This window comes from Lissotriton vulgaris, chromosome 7, assembly GCF_964263255.1.
Source record: "Lissotriton vulgaris chromosome 7, aLisVul1.2, whole genome shotgun sequence".
Classification (NCBI taxonomy): Eukaryota; Metazoa; Chordata; class Amphibia; order Caudata; family Salamandridae; genus Lissotriton; species Lissotriton vulgaris.
This window is the reverse complement of record NC_141695.1, coordinates 1,500,723,525-1,500,747,909: the sequence shown is the minus strand read 5'-3', so window position 1 is coordinate 1,500,747,909 and position 24,385 is coordinate 1,500,723,525. Positions and strand designations below refer to the sequence as shown.

At 44.8% G+C, this 24,385-nt stretch overlaps 1 protein-coding gene across 1 annotated transcript in view; it reads left to right on the top strand.

The window, feature by feature from the left end:
- Window positions 1-24,385, top strand: part of LOC147705871 (fer-1-like protein 4) — a 1,142,165-nt gene that overhangs the window by 202,243 nt on the left and 915,537 nt on the right. The window contains exon 4 of the mRNA XM_086932323.1: window positions 2,633-2,732. Coding sequence (XP_086788449.1) covers window positions 2,633-2,732 — 100 coding nt within the window. The remainder of the gene's footprint in view (window positions 1-2,632; window positions 2,733-24,385) is intronic.

Here is a 24,385-nt window from a genome sequence, read left to right as displayed (position 1 = left end):
CTAAGTCCCTCCTATGGGTGGGACCCAGGAAGGGGTGGTTACACCCCTTTCCCTTTGTCCAGGGTCGCGCTGGGACTGGGGCTGGTGTGCCCCAGAACCGGTTTGACCCGATTATGCAAAGGGGAAGCCTTGTGCGCCCCAGGCACTGTCTGATTTCATTCAGCCCTCCCTGCCCCAATACACTATCTCCTGTCTGGGGTGGTGTAGCACCTCCCTGCGACAGGAAACCCTTTGTCCAAGCCTCCTCTGCCAAGTTTTAGTCAGCAGCAGGAGGTCAGACTTGTGTCGGTGGCAGCAGCATCCATTTTGTGATGCTGAGGCTCTGGTTAGGATTAACCGCATTTCAGTGAAGTAACATGTCTTCTCCCTCTAGAAGGGTGGAATGCTATCCCTGTCGACAGGACTGTCGAGGGGATAGTATTCCAAATTGTATGACACCTTACACGACATGTTTTGATAAAGCCAAACCAACGTTAGCACATAACCGCGATGGATTATAATGCACTTAAGAGTATATGGTATGGCATTATCCCGGAACAGCTTAGGGAGTTGTTCCCGACAGCTGCAGACAGGCTCAGCTCATGCTCGAGCACCATCTCACGTTAAACCACGCACTCTGCCTCCAGGATTGATAAGGCCTGCCATAGGAGTGACTTATAGGTTTATATGTGTCCAGATATAGGTTTAGATATAGGTATACTATATCTAAGCAAGAGGTGATTACACCAACTTGCCCCAGCTGAGTGATCAGCCAGTTGTGTCAATTTAAGAACCAGCCAGGGGTGGCAAAAGCTATGCTGCAGCCCCTGGTAGGCCTTGGATGCACCTATGCCCTTGGCACCTATAGTGCACTATATAGGAGCTGACAAGGTTTCCAGTACCAATTTGGTTATGCACCTAGGGTGCATGGAGTCCATTTTAAGGATAGAGCAGATAGCCTGGGGCCCTGATTAGCAGGGAACCAGGCCAACTAAGTCGAAAACCAGCTAAGCACAAGTCAAAAAATCTGGGGTAACCATAGTCAGGTGTCCACCTTCCTACAACATCTCAATGTCACAGTACCCAGGCCCTGATGCACTTAAGGTTAGCTATTTGCTCAGCAGTCACAAGCTGTTTGCTAATCAGTCATTAACTAATTTGCATCCACTAAAAGAGTCGTTTCTAATGGACAAAGACAAAGAATGGATTATTTCTTAAAGTTGCACCCGAATAAGAATTTTTAATGATCATTTAATGTGACTTGATTTTCCGATCACATCTAATCAAATTGCTATTTCGTTGTATTATTCAGTCGTGAATAGTCGAAATATATGGAAATTGCACATATAAAATACCATTAATTGGAAGCAGGTGGTAACCAGGTGCAAAGCATAAAAGACTGTCAAACATACAACATTTTCTGCCTGTCTCCATGGTGTGTTATGGTGAGGCTAATGCTCACCCTGGTTGCACATCAGTGGCAGAGGAGCAAGGAAAGAATATTTACGGTGAGCTCCATTCACAAAGGGCTCCGAGGCCCCGCAGTCATGGCGAGGGTCCGCACTCACGGCCGAGGCCCCGCAGTAGTGGCGGGTGTCCCGCACTCGTGGTTGAGGACCCGCAGTCATGGCGGGGGTCCCGCACTCATGGTTGAGGACCTGCAGTCGTGGTGAGGGTCCCGCACTCGTGGTTGAGGACCCGCAGTCATGGCGGGGGTCCCACACTCATGGCCTCGGCCCCGCAATCTCGTGGCCGAGGCCCTGCACTCGTGGCAGGGGCCCCGCACTCGTGGCCGAGGACCTGCAGTCATGGTGGGTGTCTGACAGTCTTGGGGGGACCTCCGTATTGCAGTTACCCAGTGCGGAGATCCCTCCACGACTGCGGGTTCTCCGCCACGACTGTGGGGTCTCCGCCAAAAGTGCGGAGGCCCTTTATGAACTGGCCCCATGTGTGTAACTCCATTTGACCTGACATATGCCGCCATGAGGGCAGCCCCCTGCCACGAATGTGGTGTCTCTGCCTCGATTGCGGAGGCCCTCTCTGAACTGGCCCTCATGTGTGTAACTCGATTTGACTTGACATAGGTGGAGGTTTCTACCATATACAGATAAGTAGTCTGGTCATTGCGGAGCTCAGAGCAGACCCGCAGTCAGACTAGGTCAGCTCTGCGCCGTTGGCGGTGGAGGCAGGGTTCGAAGTACTGGGGGGACATTGGGATTCCACTGGCCATTCATGAATATCGCTGTTTTAGAAACCTTCTTCTAGTCTGCAGGTTTGTAGGCAGTTAGATCTTTTCTCATGCATAATTCAAGATGTCCTTATTTACATAACTAATTTAAAAAGACCAAATATTACTAATCTCCTATGTTACACACAAGCTATATTGCAACCAAGAGGGGAAAGAGCTCATGTGTACAGCTCAATGGCATCCTGGTTGATACAGTATGCAGCTTTGATACAGTATGCTGCTTGAACTGTTTCCTTTCTAGTTTAGGGTGTAAACCGTGTGACAGAATTGGGAGGTACTCCTTCACCTTAGTTATTGTAAGATTTGCTGTTTCTTTTACAGAAAGGTACAAATTAGCCAATTTTCGAATGCAGAAGCCTCTATTCTCAAACGCCACTGAGACACTTCCTCTCATTTTCTTTGCAGGTTGTTGGGCACCTTGATTATCAGCCTTCAGCACATCACCAACGCAGGACGACTGGTCCTCAGAGAAGCTCTGGTTGACAAAAATCACAGTGTTACTGGGGTGAGTAGTGTTCATGTTCACATAGTTTATTTGGGTTACTGCTTTTACTTGTAAGAGACACACACATTCAGGATGTACATTTTGTCAATGCTTCTGCTTTTGTGAAAGATTTAATGTCCTTGCATACTGTAATGATTTTTTCTTAAATAATGGTGTACGTATATAAACTATGTTACGATTATGTTATGTTACTCAACTTAAGTTCAGGCAATTTCCTTAGCACATTCGGGCTGCTGCACACAAGATGTTCACATTTTGATTCTGTAGAAGGTACAACAAAGTTCTCTTAGTTGGATTATTGGCTGGAAAGGACAAGCATTGGCAAAGCCAATAGGTCTCACTTACGAGAGGTATTGACTTTATCAATATTGTTTTGGGGCTATATTGTACACTAGTGCCATAGCAATTTATTGTTTTGCTGTTGAGTTGGCAACACAGAGGGCGGGAGTGAAGGTGTGTGGGGGCAACACAAAAAATGCAGGTTTAAAAATTGCCGCATGGGAGACAAGAGAGGGTGGGAAGAGGAGTCAACATAGACAACAGATGCTGAGTAGAAAAAACCACTATCACATGTCCAACGGTGTGCATGTCATAGCGCTTCTTTTATGAAGTTGTAGGTGGGGGTGGCAACACGGACAACAGAAGATTAGGTGGAGGGCAACATCGGCAAAGGAGGGTCAACATGGACATTGAAGGTTGGGCTGGTGTGGGGCAAAATGAACAGGGAAGGGTGGGAGTCACCGCAGATAATGGATTGGGAGCAGGTGGTGTGGAGGGTGTTCTTTGGGAGCAACATAGACAATGAAGAGAGGGCATTTAGAAGGGCAACATGGACAACAGAAGGGGAGCTAGTGGAGGGGCAACATAGACAATGGGGTGGGGTGAGGGTGGGAGGCAGCACTGAAAATGGAGCGGGACTGGAGGAGGGCAACATTAACAAAGGGAGGTCTACATGGACAATGGAGGTTGGGGTGGTGTGGGGAAAACGGGAAGGGAAGGGAGATAGCGTGGGTGGTCACCACAGAAAATGGATGGAGGGTGTTCTCTGGTGGCAGCGCAGAAAATTAGGGCATTTTAAGGGCCACACAGACAATGGAGGGAGAGCCAGTGTAGGGGCAACATAGACAATGAAGGAGGGACAGGTGGGGGGCAACAGAGACAATGAAGAGTGGTGGGTTGGAACAGCACCGAAAGTAGAAGGGGGCAGGTGTGGGAAACACAGTTGAATGCTTGATCAATATGGACAATGATGGGAGAGCTGGTAGGGGGTCAATACAGATAACAGAGGGTGGTTGGGAGGCACTGTGTGCAGTTCGCTTATCGGACAAAATCAGACTCAGTGACTAAAAGTATAAAAAATAAAATTAAGACAACAACGCCTGCTGGGAGATAGTTAACCATCTGTTCTTTGCTGACTATGATTTCCCGGTGTGGAAGTAGTTATCCCAACTGATCTATGGGTGGCCCACTTCTCAGAAATATTTGACCCTAGGCCGAGTTACTCTTCATCCACGCTTTCAGCAAGCGATTTTACTGGCCCTGTGCCATGTTCACAATCCTCCTGTTTAATAATTGAAACTAAGGTAGCAATCAAAGCTATTAGGAAATGTACCCTCAGAAAAGTGCCTGGCCCTGATGGTGTCACTGCATACATATTTAAAACCAATATAGCCATCTGGGCGCATTTTCTTACAAATGCATTTAGGAGCATCGTGAAGGGTCTAATACCCGACTCTTGGAGTATAACTGCTATCATCCCGGTGGACAAAAAAGGGGATTGGCACTGGCCTTCATTCTACAGACCAAATTTCTCTTATAGACTCTAGCATGAAGACCTGAGGAAGTTATTTTCTCCCGATTGGAAACTTGGCAACAGAAATTAGGATTCTGCAATTTGGTTCTAGGCCAGGACTGGGGACAGTTGACCAGTGCCTAAACCTTTACATAATTGCAAGGAATTACATAATGGCTAAAAAAGGAATTTTGCACCTTGCATTCATCGACTGATCAAGTGCATTTGATGTGGTGAACCGGCCTAATCGTTAGTATGGGGGTGGAACAGAACTACTTGCCCGATTTAAATGGTTGAACCAGAATCTTTTGGTCAGGTCCGCTACGGCTTACAGGGTAAAACTACCCCCAAAATAAGATCCACACCGGGAGTGAGACAGGGTTGTATCCTTGCTCCCTTCCTCTTCCTTCTCTACGTAAATGGGATCTCTAAACATTTAGTTGAGGTGGGAAAGGATACCCCACAAATTGGTATGCAATTTGTCCCAATTACCCTGTATGCAGACAAAGCCATGCTGATTGTCCGTATTGCAAACGACCTACAGATTTTATTACATTCATTTTCCTCTTACATAGAGGGTCTGGACCGTGAAATCAACCATTCCTAGCAGTACAACTAGCAAATCACACATGATAAGGAAAACCCGCTTGGACAAAGTGACCAATTTAAATTACTTGGGGATTCATTTGAATTTCTCCCTAAAATAGAGAGTGCTTTTAACTGCAAGGTCACACCATTTTAAAATAAATATTGAGGCTGTTTTTAAATTTGCAGATACTCTGGGTCCGAAGCCCATTAGGGAGATGACTCATAGGTAGAAGAGCAAATGTCTTTCAGCCGTCCTTTATGGAGCAGGTCTGAGGGGAGTTTCCAAATGTATCTATACTCCAGAAGGGTGAAAATCAATTTATACGGAGGCTTCATATGTGTTGGTATCAACCTGCAACAGCATGGAACCTTATCTAACCTGGTTTCTGAACCCCATCCACCGATGTTTCTTGACATATTTTAGACTGAGTTTAATGCATTTTAAGGTCGCCTTTCCCCTGCCATTTGTATGGTTGAATGATTTACCTTTATGCCATTGTAATAATGTTGCTAAACAAAGTACTGCTCATTTTATATTGTTTTGCCCCTTATATAAGGATCCCAGGCTTTATTTTCTGGTTCCTGTTTTACGAAAATCACATTTGAGAACCCATTATAAAGTCCTGGTGTTCTTACAGAAATTAGGTACTTTAGAAACGTGCCTTGCAGTGTTAACTTTTTATTAGACCGACTATAAGGGTTAGAAAAAGGTATGAACTCATTTCTTTATGATGCTTACTCTGTGGAATGTTTTATGTTCTGCATGTTCCATGTTTTGCTGTCTGTATGATATTCACTAAGACCTATGTTTTTACGCTGGTTCCCTATGTGATTTGCACTATGCATTTTAATAAGTTTAAAGGGTGAATTACTTTTATTTCTTGAGTTTTATGTGTTTTATGGCTGTTTGCCGAATAAATATTTGTTTTGATTGGATTGGAATTAAATATATGAAGGGCGATAAAAAAAAACTGGAAATTAACCATGACAAAAGTAACCCTCAAGTTATTGACTCTACACACACAAAAAGCTGAATACTGCAGGAACATGAACATTATTGAAAGAAGGACATTTGAGGAAAATGGTTTGTGCAAAGTATCAACAACCAGCTTAGCAAACAAGGCATGAGAATGCAGATAATGTTGGAAGGCAGTTTGAAAAAGAAATAGAGGAATGAGATGTCTCCATTCTGACATGGCGGCATAATACTAAACCCCCCTTACTGGTCCAAAGTCACACTTGCATGTCTGCTCAAATACCCAGGTGCCAATAAAGGGTGTACTCTGGTTTTTCGCAACACACCTCTTTTTCATACCTCTGATTCAAACCTCTCAGGCTTACAACCACGCCAGTTTTTTCACAATGGTTCACAATTCGCGTGATTGTGAGTTTTAAATGAAAAACATTGTACTCCAAGTAAAATAATAAGTGACAATCATAGCACTCACAATTTGATCTATATGTATAGGGGCTTATTTTCAAGAAATCGGCATAGGGCAGCCCTTCAAGGCATCTTGCTATGCTGCCCTATGCCAATTCGAAAGAGCAAGAATGCACTGTATTTACAAGATATGGTGCATTCCTCTCCTTTCAGCCAGTGCTGGTGCACATTTTGCAGTTGTGCACCAACGTAGGCATCCTTGCCCCATGGTGCAAGGATGTCTGCGTTGTTGGCATGATTGTTTTTGTGCAGGGAGGGGCACCTTCCTGCAAAACAACAATCCTAGGAGTCGTTTTCCTCTTTCTATGTGTGCTGCAGACTGCAGGACACACAGCTGAAAAAACGAGGAGTAATAAAAAAATATCTCCTCATTACGCCTGTTCTGTGGAGGCGCACGGGTATGTTGTATTCCCAGATTTATGCCATGTTGTAAATCTGGGAATGTGTCAAAAACCATGGGCAATGCATGGCAACATCCACCGCAACTCCCATGGAACGCCTCTTTGACTTAGAGTAAGGTAAGCAGTGCTTAATTTGAGCCAGTGGTTTCCGGTGCTTGGCACTGGCACTTTATTGCTTTTGGGGGCTCGGCACCAGCACTTAATTGTCAACAGCAAGCACATTTATGACAGTCTGCCACATGGTGGCGCTGCTCATCTAATTTAGAAATGAGCAGAACAATGGTTGTTTTCTAATGCAATATGCATTAAAAATTACTAATACCTGCCTCCCCAGCCATTCTTTTAGCTTTGGGGACCTGGAATAATCTGAAACATTGCACTTGCAGGTGAGAAAGATAGTAGTTGTTTTGGCAGTGATGACACAGGTGATGGGTGGTGCAAGCTGTAATGGCCTCCTGGTCAGGTGCCTGGCCCTTATTATTGAACAGATTGCCACTGAAAGCAAGGTAGCAACTTGCGCTGCTAAGCCTTATTCCATATCCACAAAGCCATGGAAAGCCATGCAGGGTGGCTTTGCGTGACTTCGTAAATAAGGGTCTGCACTCTTTGCCTCCGGATCATCACAAAAGTGACGCTCCGGGTGCGCAAATGTGCCTCTAGGGACTTGTAAATATGCCCCATAATTTACACCTGTGCAATGACTGCATCCTGGGCAACTGGATCAGCTTTACCCAGCAAAAAACGGATTGAAAGAAAGTGCCTGACTGCAACCAATTTTCTGTGGGCTGGACGTCTGAAAATTAAACAACCCTCCAGTGAAAACAGATCTAAACTTCTTTCAAATAATTACATAATGCTTTTTTTGTACCAAATGTTAGTGAAAAAGAAAGCAACTGGGAATTGGGTCCACATGTATTCCCTAGGGGAAATTGAGAAGGATGAGGAAATGCGATTTAAGATGGAGTCCCTGGCTGCTGGTCTGTGAATCTGCACTAATCGCCCATAAGATAAGGTATTGATTTCAAGGAAAGGACATGGGAAAATCTTCAATTTTTAAAAACGTGGCATCTGATTTGTGGTTACACAACTTTAGTTTCTACAGTGATTTCAGTCCTTTGTAAAGTCCTTTGTAAAATTCATGTTCGGTTCCCAGGCATTGCACCCATACAAGCAGATGAGCTCTGCAGTTTTTATTTCGTTGCTTCTTTTATGAACCTACTTGACCAGAAGGCCCTGCCTTAGGATATTTAGTGGAGAAGTGTAGCTCAATGGATAGAGCGGCAGACCCTGATGCAGAGGTCTGGCCCGGGACCAGGGTTCAATCCCCGCCTCGGCGGCTCTTGGACTCAATTTCCCCGGACCTGATAATTCTCGCCTCAGTGCCTAGTCATGGTTCCCACTCTGTGACTCTGGGCAATAGCTTGCTTAATCTCCTCAACGGTTCCAGCAGCGCTTGGATGCCTGGCTTCACCTTGGGGGTGCCCAGAAGTCGACATTTCACAGGAAAGCCAGGAAGGGTTCCACAGCGGTATGAATACAGCGCTACAAGACCTCAGGGTAGAAGTGGGCTATATAAATACAAACACATTAACATTTACATTTACGATATTTAGGTGATGCTAACCCGTGTTCTGCTGCTGGCAGTAGCTGAGTGTGGTGTTGTGCTTGAAGGATGAACACAGGAAATGCAGGTGAACTCAAGTTTTTATTAACACCCCATCCAAGCCCGTTCCACACTCCTTAGTAACTGTCACCACAGCCCAAGTGCTGACATTCTCTCTGTGACCTAGACACATTCTAGGTGGTGAGAGAGAAACAGACAGCTGGGCAAGAGTGACCATTAAGTCACTATGCCACACTTCTCCCTCCCACTAAACACTATAGAACTAATGAACCTGAACCACACTAAGTAAATGTAAGATGGGAGGAAGATGGTAAAACTGTGAGAGATACATGTAAAATACAAGTGTAAAGGAAAAACAGTAATTACATGAAATGAACTGATTTCACCTAAAACTCTACACCACAAAATCCTTGAGATAAGCAGGTCTCCTAGTTTTTCTGACACTCCTCCTTTGTGATACTACACAACTGTTGTGCGACTCATGCATACTTGGGCTCCACACAATACTACTGGCACGTACAGGAACCGTGCTCATTGTTAGTTGTGGGTTTTGCACATGATCTATAACAACTATTCTGCTTTTGTGTCACACTTGACCATCATGTGTTTTGACTGCATTCTCGAAACACTTGGTCACTTCCAATCTCCTTGTGAACTTTGACCAATCTGCACACTCCTTGGGGGCTCTTATTTTTACAAAATCACCTACTTCCACTCTTACCTCCTTTACTTTCATATCTTTATCAAATAACTCTTTCCTCTTGACCTGCGCTGAAATCTTTCTCTCTCCACCTTCTAGCAAATTGTGTCCACAGCCTTTGTTCCAATGCATCCAACCAGGACCCATCGTAGTAGAAGGAACTCTTCCTTTAAACAACTCAAAAGGGGATTTTTCAGTACTCGAATGTGGTACAACACGATAGCCAGATAACCTACTACAGTTCAATTTTCCAATCAGTACTATTCCCTCTTAGTAACTGTATGCCTTCTTTTAAAGTTTTGATGACTCTTTCAATTGCACCTTTTGTTTCTGGATGGTACAAAGCAGATTTCTTGTGAGTTATTCCACAACTCTTGAGAAACAATTCTGTCTCTTTTGAGCAAAACTGCACATCATTATCTGTGAGGAGAAGTTGTGGAAAACTCTTGCGTTTAAATATGTTCTCCAATAATGTTATGATGGCACCTGAAGATATGTCTTGTACAAATAACTCCTCGACCTATCTAGAGTATTACAAAACTAGCACATATGGCGTTGCAAGTTTACCTCTTACAGGAACCCAGAATATCCATTGTTACTTTCTCCCAAGGGTATTTAGGTAAGACTCTACACACCATGGGAGTACGACCAGTTTTTAATCCTTTTTCCAAATTAATACACTCAATACAATCTCTCACCATATGCTCTACATCATGATCAAGACCAGGCAACCAGAAATCTCTCCTGAGCCTACACTTAGTTTTCACTATGCCCATGTAACCCTTGTGAGCCATCTGTAAATCTCTCTGCCTTAACTTCTTAGGAGGAATGAGCCTCGTGCCTCACAATAGGAATCGTTTGTCACTTATTTGTGTGAAATCTTGCTCCAGTGGTCCTTGTACTCACCTAATCCTGAATTGTTAAATCTGCCAGAGCTTAAAGCTTGTAACACGCAGTTTAGTTCAACATCAAGTTGAAGTTCAGCTAACCACTCGCACTCACTGATGATGCCTTCTGTGACTTCACATACCCTCACCACTTCTTCCTCATCTTGTTCCTCTTTCCCGCCTGCATCCAGCTCAGCAGCATTCACCATTCTGGATAAACAATCTGAAGAGAAATTGCTCACTCCCTGAACATATTGTACTTTAAAACAATACTCTTGTACGTTTACCAACCATCTCCTAATGCGTGAAGAAATGACATCTAGACCTTTTTAAAAAAAGAAAAACTACTAGTGGCTTATGATCCGTCTGAACAGTGAATCTGATTCCCCACAAAAATTGTATAAATCTATTAATAGCCCAATGCATGGAACGGGATTCCCTTTCGCATCTCTAAAGTGTGACACAAAGGCAACTAATTCTTCCTTCCGACCTCTGTTTTGAATTTGTAGAGCTCCAAACCGCTTGGCACTTGCAGCACACACCACTTTGATGTAGTTCAGTGGATAATGTTACTGTAGTGAAGGTGCATTGTTCAGTTCCTGATTCACATTATCAAATTCCTCTTTGCATGAACTGCCCATACAAAATCTATTTTCTTTTTCAATAGTTTCCTCATACTGTATGTTTTGGAAGCAAGGTCCTTGATAAACCTGCTGTAGTATTCCACCATAGTTAATCAAAAAGGTGATTCTGTTGGGTAAGAAACATTACTTTGACACTGCTTATTAATGCAATCAAGAACAAGCACTCTCTAGTACACACCTAATTTGAGAAATGAATGCTCAAAATACAGGGTCATAAGATCAAGAAATTATATTGTGCAATTTATACCAAAATTCATTCATTTTGTATCTGAATTGCATCATTCAAGGATAACATACAGGCCGCACTAGAAGAAGGGCTAAGCATGCTCCTCCCAACCATGACGGAGCACCTCTCAACCACAGAACTCACCTCCCTTTACCAATCCAACATGATGCACACTCTGGATCTTCTGGCGCCCCTGAAACTAAAAAAAACAAGAAGCACCCCCTCCAGGTCTTGGTTCACCACCGACATCAATGACGAAAAAAAGAAGACACCTCAGAACCCTAGAAAGAATCTGGAGGAACAAGCCCTCCTCCCTCCACCGCGACCAACTCAAGGCAGCAAGCAGAAATTACAATAATCACATTAGGAACAAAAAGACAACTTTCTTCTGCTCTGGCTTAGACAATGCAAAAAAACGCCTCGGAGAACATCATCAGGAACCAAACATCTAAACCGATGACAACCAACATAGTGGCGTCCAAAGATCACTGCGACAATTTTACCAACTCTTGCAGTGAAAAGATCGCCAAAATTGATATCTCTCTCAGCTCAATCCCCGCCACACCCGCGGGGACCGCGTGGCAAGCAACAGATGGCTCCAACCCAGGGAACATACCTACTCACTGGTCCTCCATCCGCCTCATCCAAGAAGAAGAGATAGTCAATTTGATCGCCTCCGCTAAACCCTCATCCCACTCCCTAGATCAGGTGCCCTTGCGCCTGTCTAAAGACCTGAAGCTGACCCTAGCCCCAATCTGGTGCAAGATCATCAATAGTTCACTGAGCTCGGGAATCATTCCAGACTGCCTCAAAATAGGGCAAATCACGCCGTTACGAAAAAAACTCGGGCTCGACACTGAGGACATGAAAAACTTTAGACCGGTATCAAACCTTCCTCTTTTGTCCAAAACCCTAGAAAGATGTGTTCTTCCACAGCTCACTCAACACCTTGAGAATATCGAGCTACTAGACCCTCATCAATCAGGATTCAGGAAGGGATGCAGCACCGAAACCTGAATCTTAAACGCCTTAGACGATCTTCACAAGTCACTTGACTCGGACCAATGAAGCCTTCTCATTCTCCTAGATTTATGGGCCGCGTTCAACACAGTAGATCACACCCTGCTCCTCAAAGCCCTCCAGGAAAGAACAGGCATTGAAATGACGGTACTAAACTGGTTCTCCTTATTTGGAAAAAAGGCGGTGCACCGGGCTTAGTGCTGGAAATACAAAATGTAGCTCTCAAAGCATAGATCTAAATACAGAACATGCAGAAATCTGATGTCTTATAAAAATATATATTTTTTATTTCATTTAATTTTTTTCTCTTTCTCTTTTGTTTTGTAATGAATTAATTCACATTTAATAAAAATATACTTACATATATATAATACTGGTTCAAAAAAAAAATTGACATCTATATCTTTCTCTATATCTGAAGAAAACCACAGAATTGCACAAAAAAGATAATGTGCCTAAGGAACAAAAAAGTTTCTTCAATTGTCACAGTAACAATCACAGTAAGTAATTTGCAATATATGTGATGTTTTGATAAACAATAGACCTATAACGGTTTGTACCTAATACATGAGAAACAAATCACAGATATTACTTATTATTATCACAAATACACTGGATTGAGAGAGACACTGATTGCAGTTGTTAACCTTCACCAACGCGTTTCGGCCGTAGCCTTCCTCAGGGTATGCACATCAGTGGTTTACAACAATTATTTCATTCTTGCACTGTGTAACATCCTCTGTCTCAATGATTGTTCATAGAGCATAAATCTAGACTAACTATTTATTATATCTTGATAGTGTGTTACTTGTCCAGTTTTCAGGATGAGAGGTCAATAGACAATAAAAATCTTAGGGACATGTAGGTCAGCTCTGTATGTAATGGCCATAGGATTAAATTTAAAAGAGTATCCTAACTTAAAGGCAGTCAAAGCTTTCCAAATGAAGCTGGAGAGGGCATGATGAAACCTCAATATCAAAGGACCAAGGTAGCGTACTATCAATGACCAGGATGCAAAACACGGGCGCATTTCTGGCGCCCTACATATGGCCCTCCACCGGAAGTAAACCTTCCGTGATGACCTCAATAATTGTTGTAAACCACTGATGTGCATACCCTTAGGAAGGCTACGGTCGAAACGCATTGGTGAAGGTTAACAACTGCAACCAGTGTCTCTCTCAATCCAGTGTATATGTGATAATAATAAGTAATATCTGTGATTTGTTTCTCATGTAGTAGGTACAAACGGTTATAGGTCTATTGTTTATCAAAACATCACATATATTGCATATTACTTACTGTGATTGTTACTGTGACAATTGAAGACACTATTTGTTCCTTAGGCACGTTATCTTTTTTGTGCAATTCTGTGGTTTTATTCAGATATAGGGAAAGATATAGATGTCAATAATTTTTTGAACCAGTTTATATACATGTATGTAGATTTTTTATAAAATGTGAATTAATTCATTACAAAAAATAAGAGAAAGAGAAAAAAATTAAATGAAATAAAAAATATATATTTTTATAAGACATCAGATTTCTGCATGTTCTGTATTTAGATCTATGCTTTGAGAGCTACATTTTGTATTTCCAGCACTAAGCCCTGCGCACCGCCTTTTTTCCAAATAAGTATTTTCCTTGTTAGGGTTTTATCCTTTTTACAGGGGGCCCCTATTCGTTTTTCCAGTTAACTAAACTGGTTCTCCTCCTTCCTTCACAACCACACGCAAAGAATAAAAATCAATAACGTCGAATCGGACCCCCTTCCCGTCATCAGAGGAGTTCCACAAGGGCCAGTACTTTCTCCCCAACTTTTCAACATCTACATGGAACCCCTCACCACACTTCTCAGGAACTCCAACATCCCCTTCCACCTCTATGCAGACGACACACAACTTTATCTGGAAACCACCTCGATCACAGACATACACAGACTAAATGTCACGCTCAAAGAGATCCGACACTGGCACTCAGCGAACCACCTTAAACTCAACCAAGAGAAAACAGAAGTTCTCCTCATCTCTAACAGAGATTAAAACCCCCAAATCGAAAAACGGCTCAAAGCCATTGACGCCCTTAATGGAGCCCTTGCGCCAACGGACTCAGTGAAATCTCTAGGCATTACCCTTGACCCTAAACTGGACATGATAAAACACATTTCAAAGACCGCCAAAAGCGCGTTCCTAAATCTGAAACTGCTATACAAAATAAGGCCCTTCCTCCCGCGAAAGATCTTAAACAAGTCACCCAGGCACTGGTGCTCTCTAGAATTGACTATGGAATCGCAACCCTGACCAGAACAGCAAACTCCCACCATGTTCCCTGACCTCTACCCTCAATGCTGCAGCAAGAATGGTCACAGGAACTAAGAAATCCGAACACATTTCCCCGGCACTCAAGGAACTGAAGTGGCTCCCTATTGATCAACGAGCTAGCTTCCGTACAGCCTGTCTCACGCACAAAGCCCTTAAACAGGTAAACCAGAATACCTGGCCGCCACACTCAAAAAGGCTGGCCAGACCAGGAACCTCAGAAGCTCCAACACGCTTCTACTCATCCCACTGAAATCTCGAAACACAAAACCGCAAATAAATCCTTTGCAGGTAATGCACCCAAGATCTGGAACTCCATTCCCCCCACATCAGAATGACCACCTCCTTCCCAAAATTCAAGATCCTACTCAAAGCCCTCTTCCTAGAGCGCTCCCGACCGTAACGAGAAACCCACAAATGACTTTGGGAAGGGCAACTAAGTCCTCTTCCTGCTACCCCTCAGCCCGAAGATCGGCACTGTAATTTTGTTTCCTAATGCTTTAAGTTGGTAAATTGCAGTTGTTTGTCTGTGCCAAAAATTGCTCATAATTGTACCTATTGTGAGGTGCTCTGATACCCACGGGTCCAGCTAGCGCTATACAAAACTTCTAAATAAAATAATAATAAACAAAATAAATGTTGATTAGCAACCAAGGATTCCTAGTGTTCCCATTGGGATCCTGGTGGTTCTGGACCTATGACATGCGTCGACGTTTCGACCCTCATGCGCCCCAGTGGGTGGTCGCTTAGGGTCTTTCTCAAGACAGGGGTACGGGTGAGTATTGATGACAGTTTGTGTTTCAGACCGGCGAGTCTCAGCCTGAATCAATGCGCCGCAATAGCCAGTCGTATCCGGCGTTGTGTGATCAATCGGCAGAGACAGAGGTGCTTCGTCCCTCCTGTCAGCTGCATTAGTTGCTCTTGTGGCCAACAGAAAAAATTGTGAAATGTGTATTAGCAGAAAATATCCCCAACGGAGAGTCTTGATTAATAATAACTTGTTTTACCAATGTTACATCATCGAGGTGGCCAAAGTAATTCAATTCAATGAAAAGACCCTCAGAAACTTGAGTTCAAATGTATCTTCTGGTGGTAGAGGTATGGAGGTACCCAGACTCTTCTGTCATGCTTCTGATTCCAGACGGTCGCTCCCCCCCACGCTCCCTGGCCATTGAGATCTGCTGCACGCTGGTATTGTAGAAATTTGAGCATCACGCTCACTTGCAATTACTTTATTTCATCGCGCATAGCTGTAAAGCAGCATTTGTAACTCGCGCTCGACTGCATTAGCATACTAAACATAGCGCGTGATTGTAAGGAGCTCTGAACATCGGGTTCGAGTCAATTAGCTTTTAAAGTGCATTCTGAACATCGCGCTCGACATTGAAGGACAGCGCCTGAGTGAAACTGACCTGGCATCATCGCGCACGATAGAAATTGTTATTTTAAACATAGCGCTTTGACTAATTAATAGCACCGTACCTCGCATCATTTTCTGCATTGTGGTTTAACTTCACGTGATTGTAGCTACTGCTGACATTGTTTAATCTGCATTCTTGTGCTGCCTCGACTGTGCATTCATTGTGGTATTAGCTTTGCACTAAACATAGTCTGTCCCAGTTTCACTTTCCAAACTCCATTTTGGAACCTGGCTTGTTGTTTACTCGATTGTCCCACCTACCCTCCCAGCTAATGCCTCCCTGCTGACCCTCCCACGCTCCGCCCCCCTCGACTATCCATTTAAGTCGAATGCGCCAACGCGCAGCGTCCACGCGCTACGGCCACGCCGAAGGTGCGCCAAAGGTAAGCCCGTCTACGCCCGTCCGCGCCAAGGCCGCGCCCAGCGCCAGACCCCCTGGCCCCCGTCCCACCCACCCCACCCGCATTACATACGCCGCCTCCACCCTCTTAACCCTAAACCCCGGCCGACTCCCCAACTGCGCCCAAGCCGCCCCCGGACACACCCATGGACCCTTCTCATGCAACTCCTGCAAGTTTGACGGCACCAAGACCAACTCCTCATCCACTAACACCAAACAGAGACCTGACACCAACCACCTTAAATGCATCCTGCTCAACACCCGCTCGGTCCACAGACACGCCATCGACCTCTGGAATCTACTAGACACCATCTCTCCGGACGTCGCCTTCCTAACAGAAACATGGATGAACGCCTCCTCAGGTCCAGACATCACCATCACCATTGCCATCCCGGAAGGTTACAAGATCATCCGAAAAGACCGCACCAAGCAAACAGGAGGAGGCATCGCTATCGTCCATAAGAACTCCATCCACATCTCACCCATCTCAGACGTCAACCTCGCTAGCGCCGAGCACCTTCACTTCCAGATCCACACCGACCCCAAGACCACACTCAGAGGCACCCTCCTCTACAGGCACCCAGGACCCCGTGCACAATTCAGTGAAGACATCACTGACTTTATCACCCCACACGCCCTCCCCTCCGAGGATTACATTCTATTGGGAGACCTCAATTTTCACCTGGAAAAAAGCAACGACAGCAACACCACTACCCTGCTGGACAATCTCGCCAACCTCGGACTCAAACAACTTGTTAATACCCCCACTCACCACGCAGGTCACACTCTCGACCCTATCTTCACCTCCAGCAAACATATCTCCTTCAGTCACACCACAGCTCTCCATTGGACGGACCACAGCTGCGTTCACTTTATCTACAAAAAGACCACAACCCACTACCATCCTCAACCTACTCTGCGAAGAAACTGGAACAAAATCACCATCGACCAGATCTCCTCATCGCTTCTTCAAAACCCCCCTGCCCACTCTTCGAACCCCAACCAAGCAGCCATTAACTTCACTCAATGGCTAACCAACAGCGCCGACAGCCTAGCACCCCTGAAAAAACGTCAAATCAACCTAGGCAGCAAAAACGCCCCCTGGTTCAACGATGATCTTAAGAAATCCAAGAAACTCTGTCGCTCCCTTGAGAAGACATGGAAAAAAAACCAAACACCAGCACCAGGGACGCGTTCAAAAACGCCATCCGCATACACCACCAACTGATCCGAACCGCCAAGAAAGCCGCTTTCAAAGACCGACTTGATAACAACGCCCACAACAGCAAGGAATTATTCAACATCATCAAAGAGTTTACCAACCCCACTGCCAACTCCGACATCACTCCCTCTCAAGCCCTTTGCGACTCCCTAGCTTCGTTCTTCCACGACAAAATAGCAGACATCCACAACAGCTTTGACAACCATCCTGGAGACCAACCCACCCTACCTTCTGCCGTACCCCCACCCCCCTTGAACATCCTTAATGACTGGAACCCAATCTCCACTGAGGACACCATCCGCCTGATGAACTCCATCCTCTCAGGATCCCCCACAGAGCCATGCCCTCACCACATCTTCAACAAAGCTGACTCCGTCATCGCACCCCACCCCCGAGATGTCATCAACTGCTCCCTTAACTCCGCCACCTTCCCGGAAAGCTGGAAACACGCCGAACTCAGCGCCCTTCTGAAAAAACCCACAGCTGACCCCACCGAACTCAAAAACTACCGCCCCATCTCGCTCCTTCCATTCCCGGCCAAAGTCATCGAGAAAGCTGTCAACAACCAGCTCGCCGCCTTCCTCGAAACCAACAAATCCCTAGACTCCTCACCGTCTGGCTTCCGAGCCAAACACAGCACTGAGACCGCACTCATCGCAGCAACAGACGACATTCAAACTCTACTGGACAATGGAGACACAGTCGCCCTCATCCTCCTCGACCTCTCCGCAGCCTTCGACACAATCTGTCATAGCACCCTGTTACAACGCCTCAGAAACATAGGAATCCAAGGAAAAGCACTGGAATGGATCACCTCGTTCCTTGCCGGAAGAACCCAGAGAGTCCGCCTCCCACCATTCAAGTCAGAGGCCACTGAAGTCATCTGCGGCGTGCCACAAGGATCTTCACTCAGCCCCACCCTCTTCAACGTATACATGAGCCCCCTCGCGGCCATCGCACGCCAACACAACCTCAACATCATCTCCTACACTGATGACACTCAACTGATCCTCTCACTCACCAAAGACCCTAACACCGCCAAAACAAACTTACATAAAGGAATGAGAGAAGTAGCCGAGTGGATGAAGCTCAGCCGTCTAAAACTGAATTCCGACAAAACAGAATTTCTTATCCTAGCTACCTCCCCCTCCGCCTGGGACGACTCGTGGTGGCCAGAGTCCCTTGGAAAAGCACCCATCCCGACGGACCACGCACGGAACCTGGGCGTCATTCTGGACTCCTCACTCTCGATGACCAGACAGGTCAACGCCGTTTCATCATCTTGCTTCAACATCCTTCGCATGCTCAAAAAAACGTTTCGCTGGATCCCCACCGAAACTAGAAAAACGGTCACCCACGCACTGGTTACAAGCCGCTTGGACTACGGAAACACCCTATACGCCGGTACCACTGCAAAACTTCAGAAAAAACTCCAACGCATCCAGAACGCATCAGCCAGACTCATACTAGACATTCCGCGTAAAGACCACATTTCTGGTCACCTGAAAAACCTCCACTGGCTCCCCGTCAATAAGAGGATAACATTCCGCCTCCTAACCCACGCACACAAAACACTTTACGAACTTGGACCCGAATGCCTCAACACACGACTTTCCTTCTACACCCCCTCCCGCCAGCTACGCTCCTCCCACCAAGCCCTTGCTGCTGTAACTCATCAACAAAACCACCATGGGAGGAAGATCCTTCTCCTACCTGGCAGCCAAAACCTGGAACTCACTTCCCACTCACCTTCGCCTCACTCAGAACCACCTAGCATTCAGAAAGCAACTTAAAACCTGGATATTCGACAAGTAATTCCCCACCCTTCTCCAAGCGCCTTGAGACCCTCTGGGTATGTAGTGCGCTATATAAATCATTTGAATTGAATTGAATTGACTACCGTAATGCATTAAATGGTCCTCGATTCAGAACTTGCTACAGATACTAAATATTGATCTAAATAAGGCAGCATGTATTGTGCGGAAAAAAAAACTACTAGCAGACACGCAGCCAGTCTGTAAACCCTTACATTGTTGACCTGTGAAGAAGTGACTCAACTTCAAGGTCCAGTGTGGCATTCACAGTGCTCAGAGAAATTGGCTCCTATTACATTAACAGTGAAATGCTGCATCACATTTCATATCTTTCTGCAAACCTGCAAATCTTGTAAGGATATTGGAGCAATCAGTCAGAATCAATCACATGATTTTGCTTGTGATCCTTACTTAATAGTCGCTACTTTGTTTAGATAGAGAGATGCTGCTACTCTGTTCAGATTGTTATTGTGACGTTTTCAGCATTTGGCAGCAGACTGATTAGCTGTCTATTCACAGTGCAACAGCGTATCGCAGATGGAGACAACATTACTCATGGGTGAAATTGTCAGTCATTCTTCTTCTTCGCAATTTAGTAAGCATCCACCAACCTGTGTCTATTGTTGATATTACAAGTAGACAAATATGTTGGCATTTACAATGCTTGTTTAGAGATATCTTGAGCTTGTTACTTCCTCATTTAGGAGGTGCGTCAACAGTGCCGCCTACTGGTTTTCTGTTGGTCTGAAGGAAAATCAACTTTACAGTGGTCACAAATGTTATAATACATGAAAAACAGTGTATCAGTACAGTAAGAGTGGAGGGATGGGTTAGTGAAGTGGAGACTACAGGAAAGTCAACCTAGGATTACAAGTTGCTCAGACGATATCCAAATGTACTTTAATCAGGTCCCCCTTGTAAGGTAACAGCTTTGATTGTTGGATTCATAAGGTTCTCCTTTCACCTTCAGCACATTGATTACAGCCTACCCTTCAATTTCCTTGTCCTCTCCAATTTTCTTCCCAGGTATTCCACTTCTTCCTTGCACCTTGTCTTATGTTTTCATATTCTCCCTTCACTCTGCCTTTTGCATCCAATATTCGGCAATATTGTAACTCTTGGAATAAGTCTGACATGGGCATTGAGTTATACATAAATAAAAAGTAACCACTTGCTTGCACTCATTTGAGACCAGTACTGAACTTGAATGGTGACCTAGAGCTACTCTGCACATATTACTAGATGTCATAGTACCAATGTTCTCTCATTCATGCATGGCACATAATGAACCAAGCAGTTTACTTTGATGGATGGCCAATAAAGTAATTGCCATTCTCCAGCTGCTTCAGAATATTTTATTAAGAACCCGCAGAGCAAATTAGGATACTTGTCCCTGTCAGCCCAAGCTTGAAGGCACAGCCATTGGTGTAAATACCAGACTTTGAAGTCCTCTGTCTACACAAAGTGCTCTGTCCTTCACACAGAAGGTCTGGGGTAAAGACCCGAGATATCCAGGGCTGACTAGCCATGAGGTACAAAGAGAAAGCCCTTGGCTGGCAGGAGGCTTCCAGGGTTGCTGATCCCTATCTTTTCTTAGGTGCTTTCCAGATGTGCTGACAAGTCTTGGTGCTGTAGACAAATAATACTTGGGTTATTTTGCCTCAGCCTGAAGTGTTAGAATATTTCATTAGTTTTGCTCCAGAACAGCCTGTAGTGTAAAGACTATGGATTTTAGCCAAATTAACTCAATTAAAAACAAACCACCAAGGGAGTAAACCAGACAAGCAAAAAGCAACTAACGTGTAGCAAATGCTTTAATTTATATTTTTTAAACAAACAAAAAATATCAGTTTTGTAGCAACTGTTTTTATTTTATTCCTACTACAGAGTGTAAGAAGGGCTCACTGTTCAAGTGGGCGTACAACTGTAGCACGTGAGCCTGTAATGCGTGCATGAAAGCATCATTCTGTCTCTTGTTGTTTATCAAGCTTAATAGCAAACACAATCTCGTCTAAAAATAAATATGCAGCTATATAAAACCGATTATGTAGCTTCATATGAAAAATATATATTTATAAAACAGCCCAGTGTGCAATTCGAGGTTTGGAAGGCCTTTTCTTCGCTCGTCAGGGAATATTAATATCCATATAGAGGACCGGGTGCAGTGTGAGCGTTTGCTCACTGGGCATTATTTGGTTGGCCCACAAAACGTGCTAAACGTTAATGAATATGAAGCTGAGAGTTTACACACAACCACACACACACACAACACCACACACACAACCACACACAAACACACACATAACTACACGTCAGTGCACACTTTCACCAGGCACAAACACCACCAGTCGCCAGTGCACACTTTCATCGGGCACAAACACCACCAGCTGTCAGTGCACGCTTTCAACGGGCACAAACACCACTAGCCGTCAGTGCACGCTTCCACCAGGCACACACCACCAGACGTCAGTGCACACTTTCAGCAGGCACACACACATCACCAGCCGTCAGTGCACGCTTCCATCAGGCACACACCACCAGCCGTCAGTGCACGCTTCCACCAGGCATGCACACCACCAGCCGTCAGTGCACGCTTCCACCAGGCACACACACCACCAGCCGGCAGTGCACACTTCCACCAGGCACACACATCACCAGCCGTCAGTGCACGCTTCCACCAGGCATACACACCACCAGCTGTCAGTGCACGCTTCCACCAGGCACACACACCACCAGCCGTCAGTGCATGCTTCCACAGGCACAGACACCACGAGCCATCAGTGCACAATTTCTACAAGCACACTCCCCACCAGCCATCAGTGCACACATCCATTGTTAACGCATCCACAATTAACTATTGGAGCAATCGCAGTATGGCACACTTTACTTTTAAACATATTCATCTAAAGCGCAGCATGCCACCATTGCTACAAAAAGAAATACACATTTTTTCTGGCCTACAATTTATACACTTATGTTGCAATTGATGTTGCAATGTTTAGCAATGCCAATAGCTCAAACTTAATTAATGCGAGACCTATTGCATTGCAAATGCTTGTTTTGCTTCTATGTGGTATTATCTGAAAAACAAACCACTTAAGACTGGATTTCTTTAGCTGCTCAAGATGAGGGCCAATAATGACAATTTGTCTTAAAAAATGTCCTTCACTATTCATTATGACTCTTGTTTTGACAATGTTAATTATAAGTCAATATGAGACCAATCTTTATGGAATCCCTTGAAAAGCAGTGAAAGGGAGTTTTCAGTCTGTGGTGGGGGTCGTAGCAACCACCAAGAAAAGAAGCTTGGTTTGTACATTTTAGCAGCATCAACTGTAATGCTTAACTGAAAGAAATCAAAAACATTCTTCCTTATGCTATCCAATAGGAAAATCCCAATATCTTGTTAGTGAATCTCTTTCCACAGACCTGCAGTTTTCAGTTCACTAAACCCTACCAAATGGGACCTCTGTAAGATGAACATGCCTTTTGGTTAGAAATAGTAGCTGGGACAATTTTTGTCTATTAGTATGCCAAGTAGATTGGTGAAATTATCTTTCTCTCCTTTATCCACATCACAAATCTTTTAAGCAAAAGTTGATAGTTTCGTGTAGGGCCCCAATCCACTTTTTAAAATTTTATACCAAATGAGGATGCAGCTTAACGACTAGAACAAGTGACTTTGAAGCTGGGGGCCCAAGTTCGAGTCTGGCGGGAGGCTCAAACATCCTGTGATTCTGGGCAAATCACTTAATCTCACTCTGCCTAAAAAATGAATGTGTCTATCTGCAATGCAACTGGTGCTCATGTAAAGCGATCTGATACCTTTGGGTCAAGTTCGGGCTATATCCAAAAATGGCAGCAAAAAAAAAGAAATAAGTCCTGACTCTAGACGATTCTGTGGAGGGCAGAACTTCACAAAGAGGCAAATTATAAATCCCAGACTTGTGGTGGCACAGCGGTGGCGGTCCTGCGGCTGCCGTAGCACAGGGTGGCCATTCGGACCGCCACCATTTTGCCAATTGGCCAGGGAACCGCAATTCCCTGGGGGTGGCAAAGCAGACAGGGGTAAACAATATGTAAGGCAGGACTGCTGTGGTCCTCTGAGCATATTACGAGTTCCCCCCCGCCAGCCTTCTTATGGCGATTAGCCCACCATGAAAAGGCTGGTGGTGAGAAAACAAAGGGGGCCCTACAGGGCCCCCATGCCCTAGCCGCCATGGAGATGCATTCAGGGGGGCACAACATGTTCCCCCTGGTTTGCTTTCACCCCAAGTTCCAGCATAGCATGGACTTCACAGTCCATGCCGTGCTGGAACTGCCTTTGCATTCCCATTGCGGTGCTCATTTTCAGGGCACCACTGTGGGTACGGCAAAAGAAAAGCCCGCCAGACAGAAGTTGAACTCGGAATCTGGCGGGTGGACAATGCATGGCTTTGGTGGTGCTGTGCCGGTGCAAAACTGGCGCAGCACTGCCAAAGTCATAATCAGACCCATAGACTTGAAATATACAACAGGAGTGTGGTCCACCACTGAGCTTACATCTACTTTTATGGCTACTCGGCCTGTTCGATCTACTTTTGGTGGCTAAGACATTTTCTCTTCTGCACTTGGGGCTAACAACATTCATTTTGGTCACATAGGTGGCACTATAATTGGGTGGTGTATACAGATTATTAGACTCACAGTCCTATCTTGTCATTTGCATACAGATGACAGGAAGACAAACAATTTGTTACTCTATGGCCCTCATATCCTGTGCTACAAGGGCAAATGAACAATCCTGGCCCTTTTTTTCTATTTAATCGGTTTCTTCTTTTGACTAATGAGCACTTCCCACCCTCATCATTTTACCCGTTTACCTGCTTTACTTAATAATAATGCCATTCTTTGCCATACTAAGGTTAACCCCCCTTCCCCACGCTGTTACCTTATTTCTTATAAGAGTAAATTTCAGACACAATTTTGGAACTTCTACAATCCCAAAAAATACACCCATGCTCTGACAGTATCTTCTTTAATAGCACCGCTGTATTTAAGACCTTTAAAAAAAGATTCTGAAGAAATTGGGAGTGGCAAGCCCCTTAGACCCTTCCATTACATGAATGAGAACAGTATTGTCTTTGTCGAGCTGTACAAGCTGATTCCTCAACATGGAA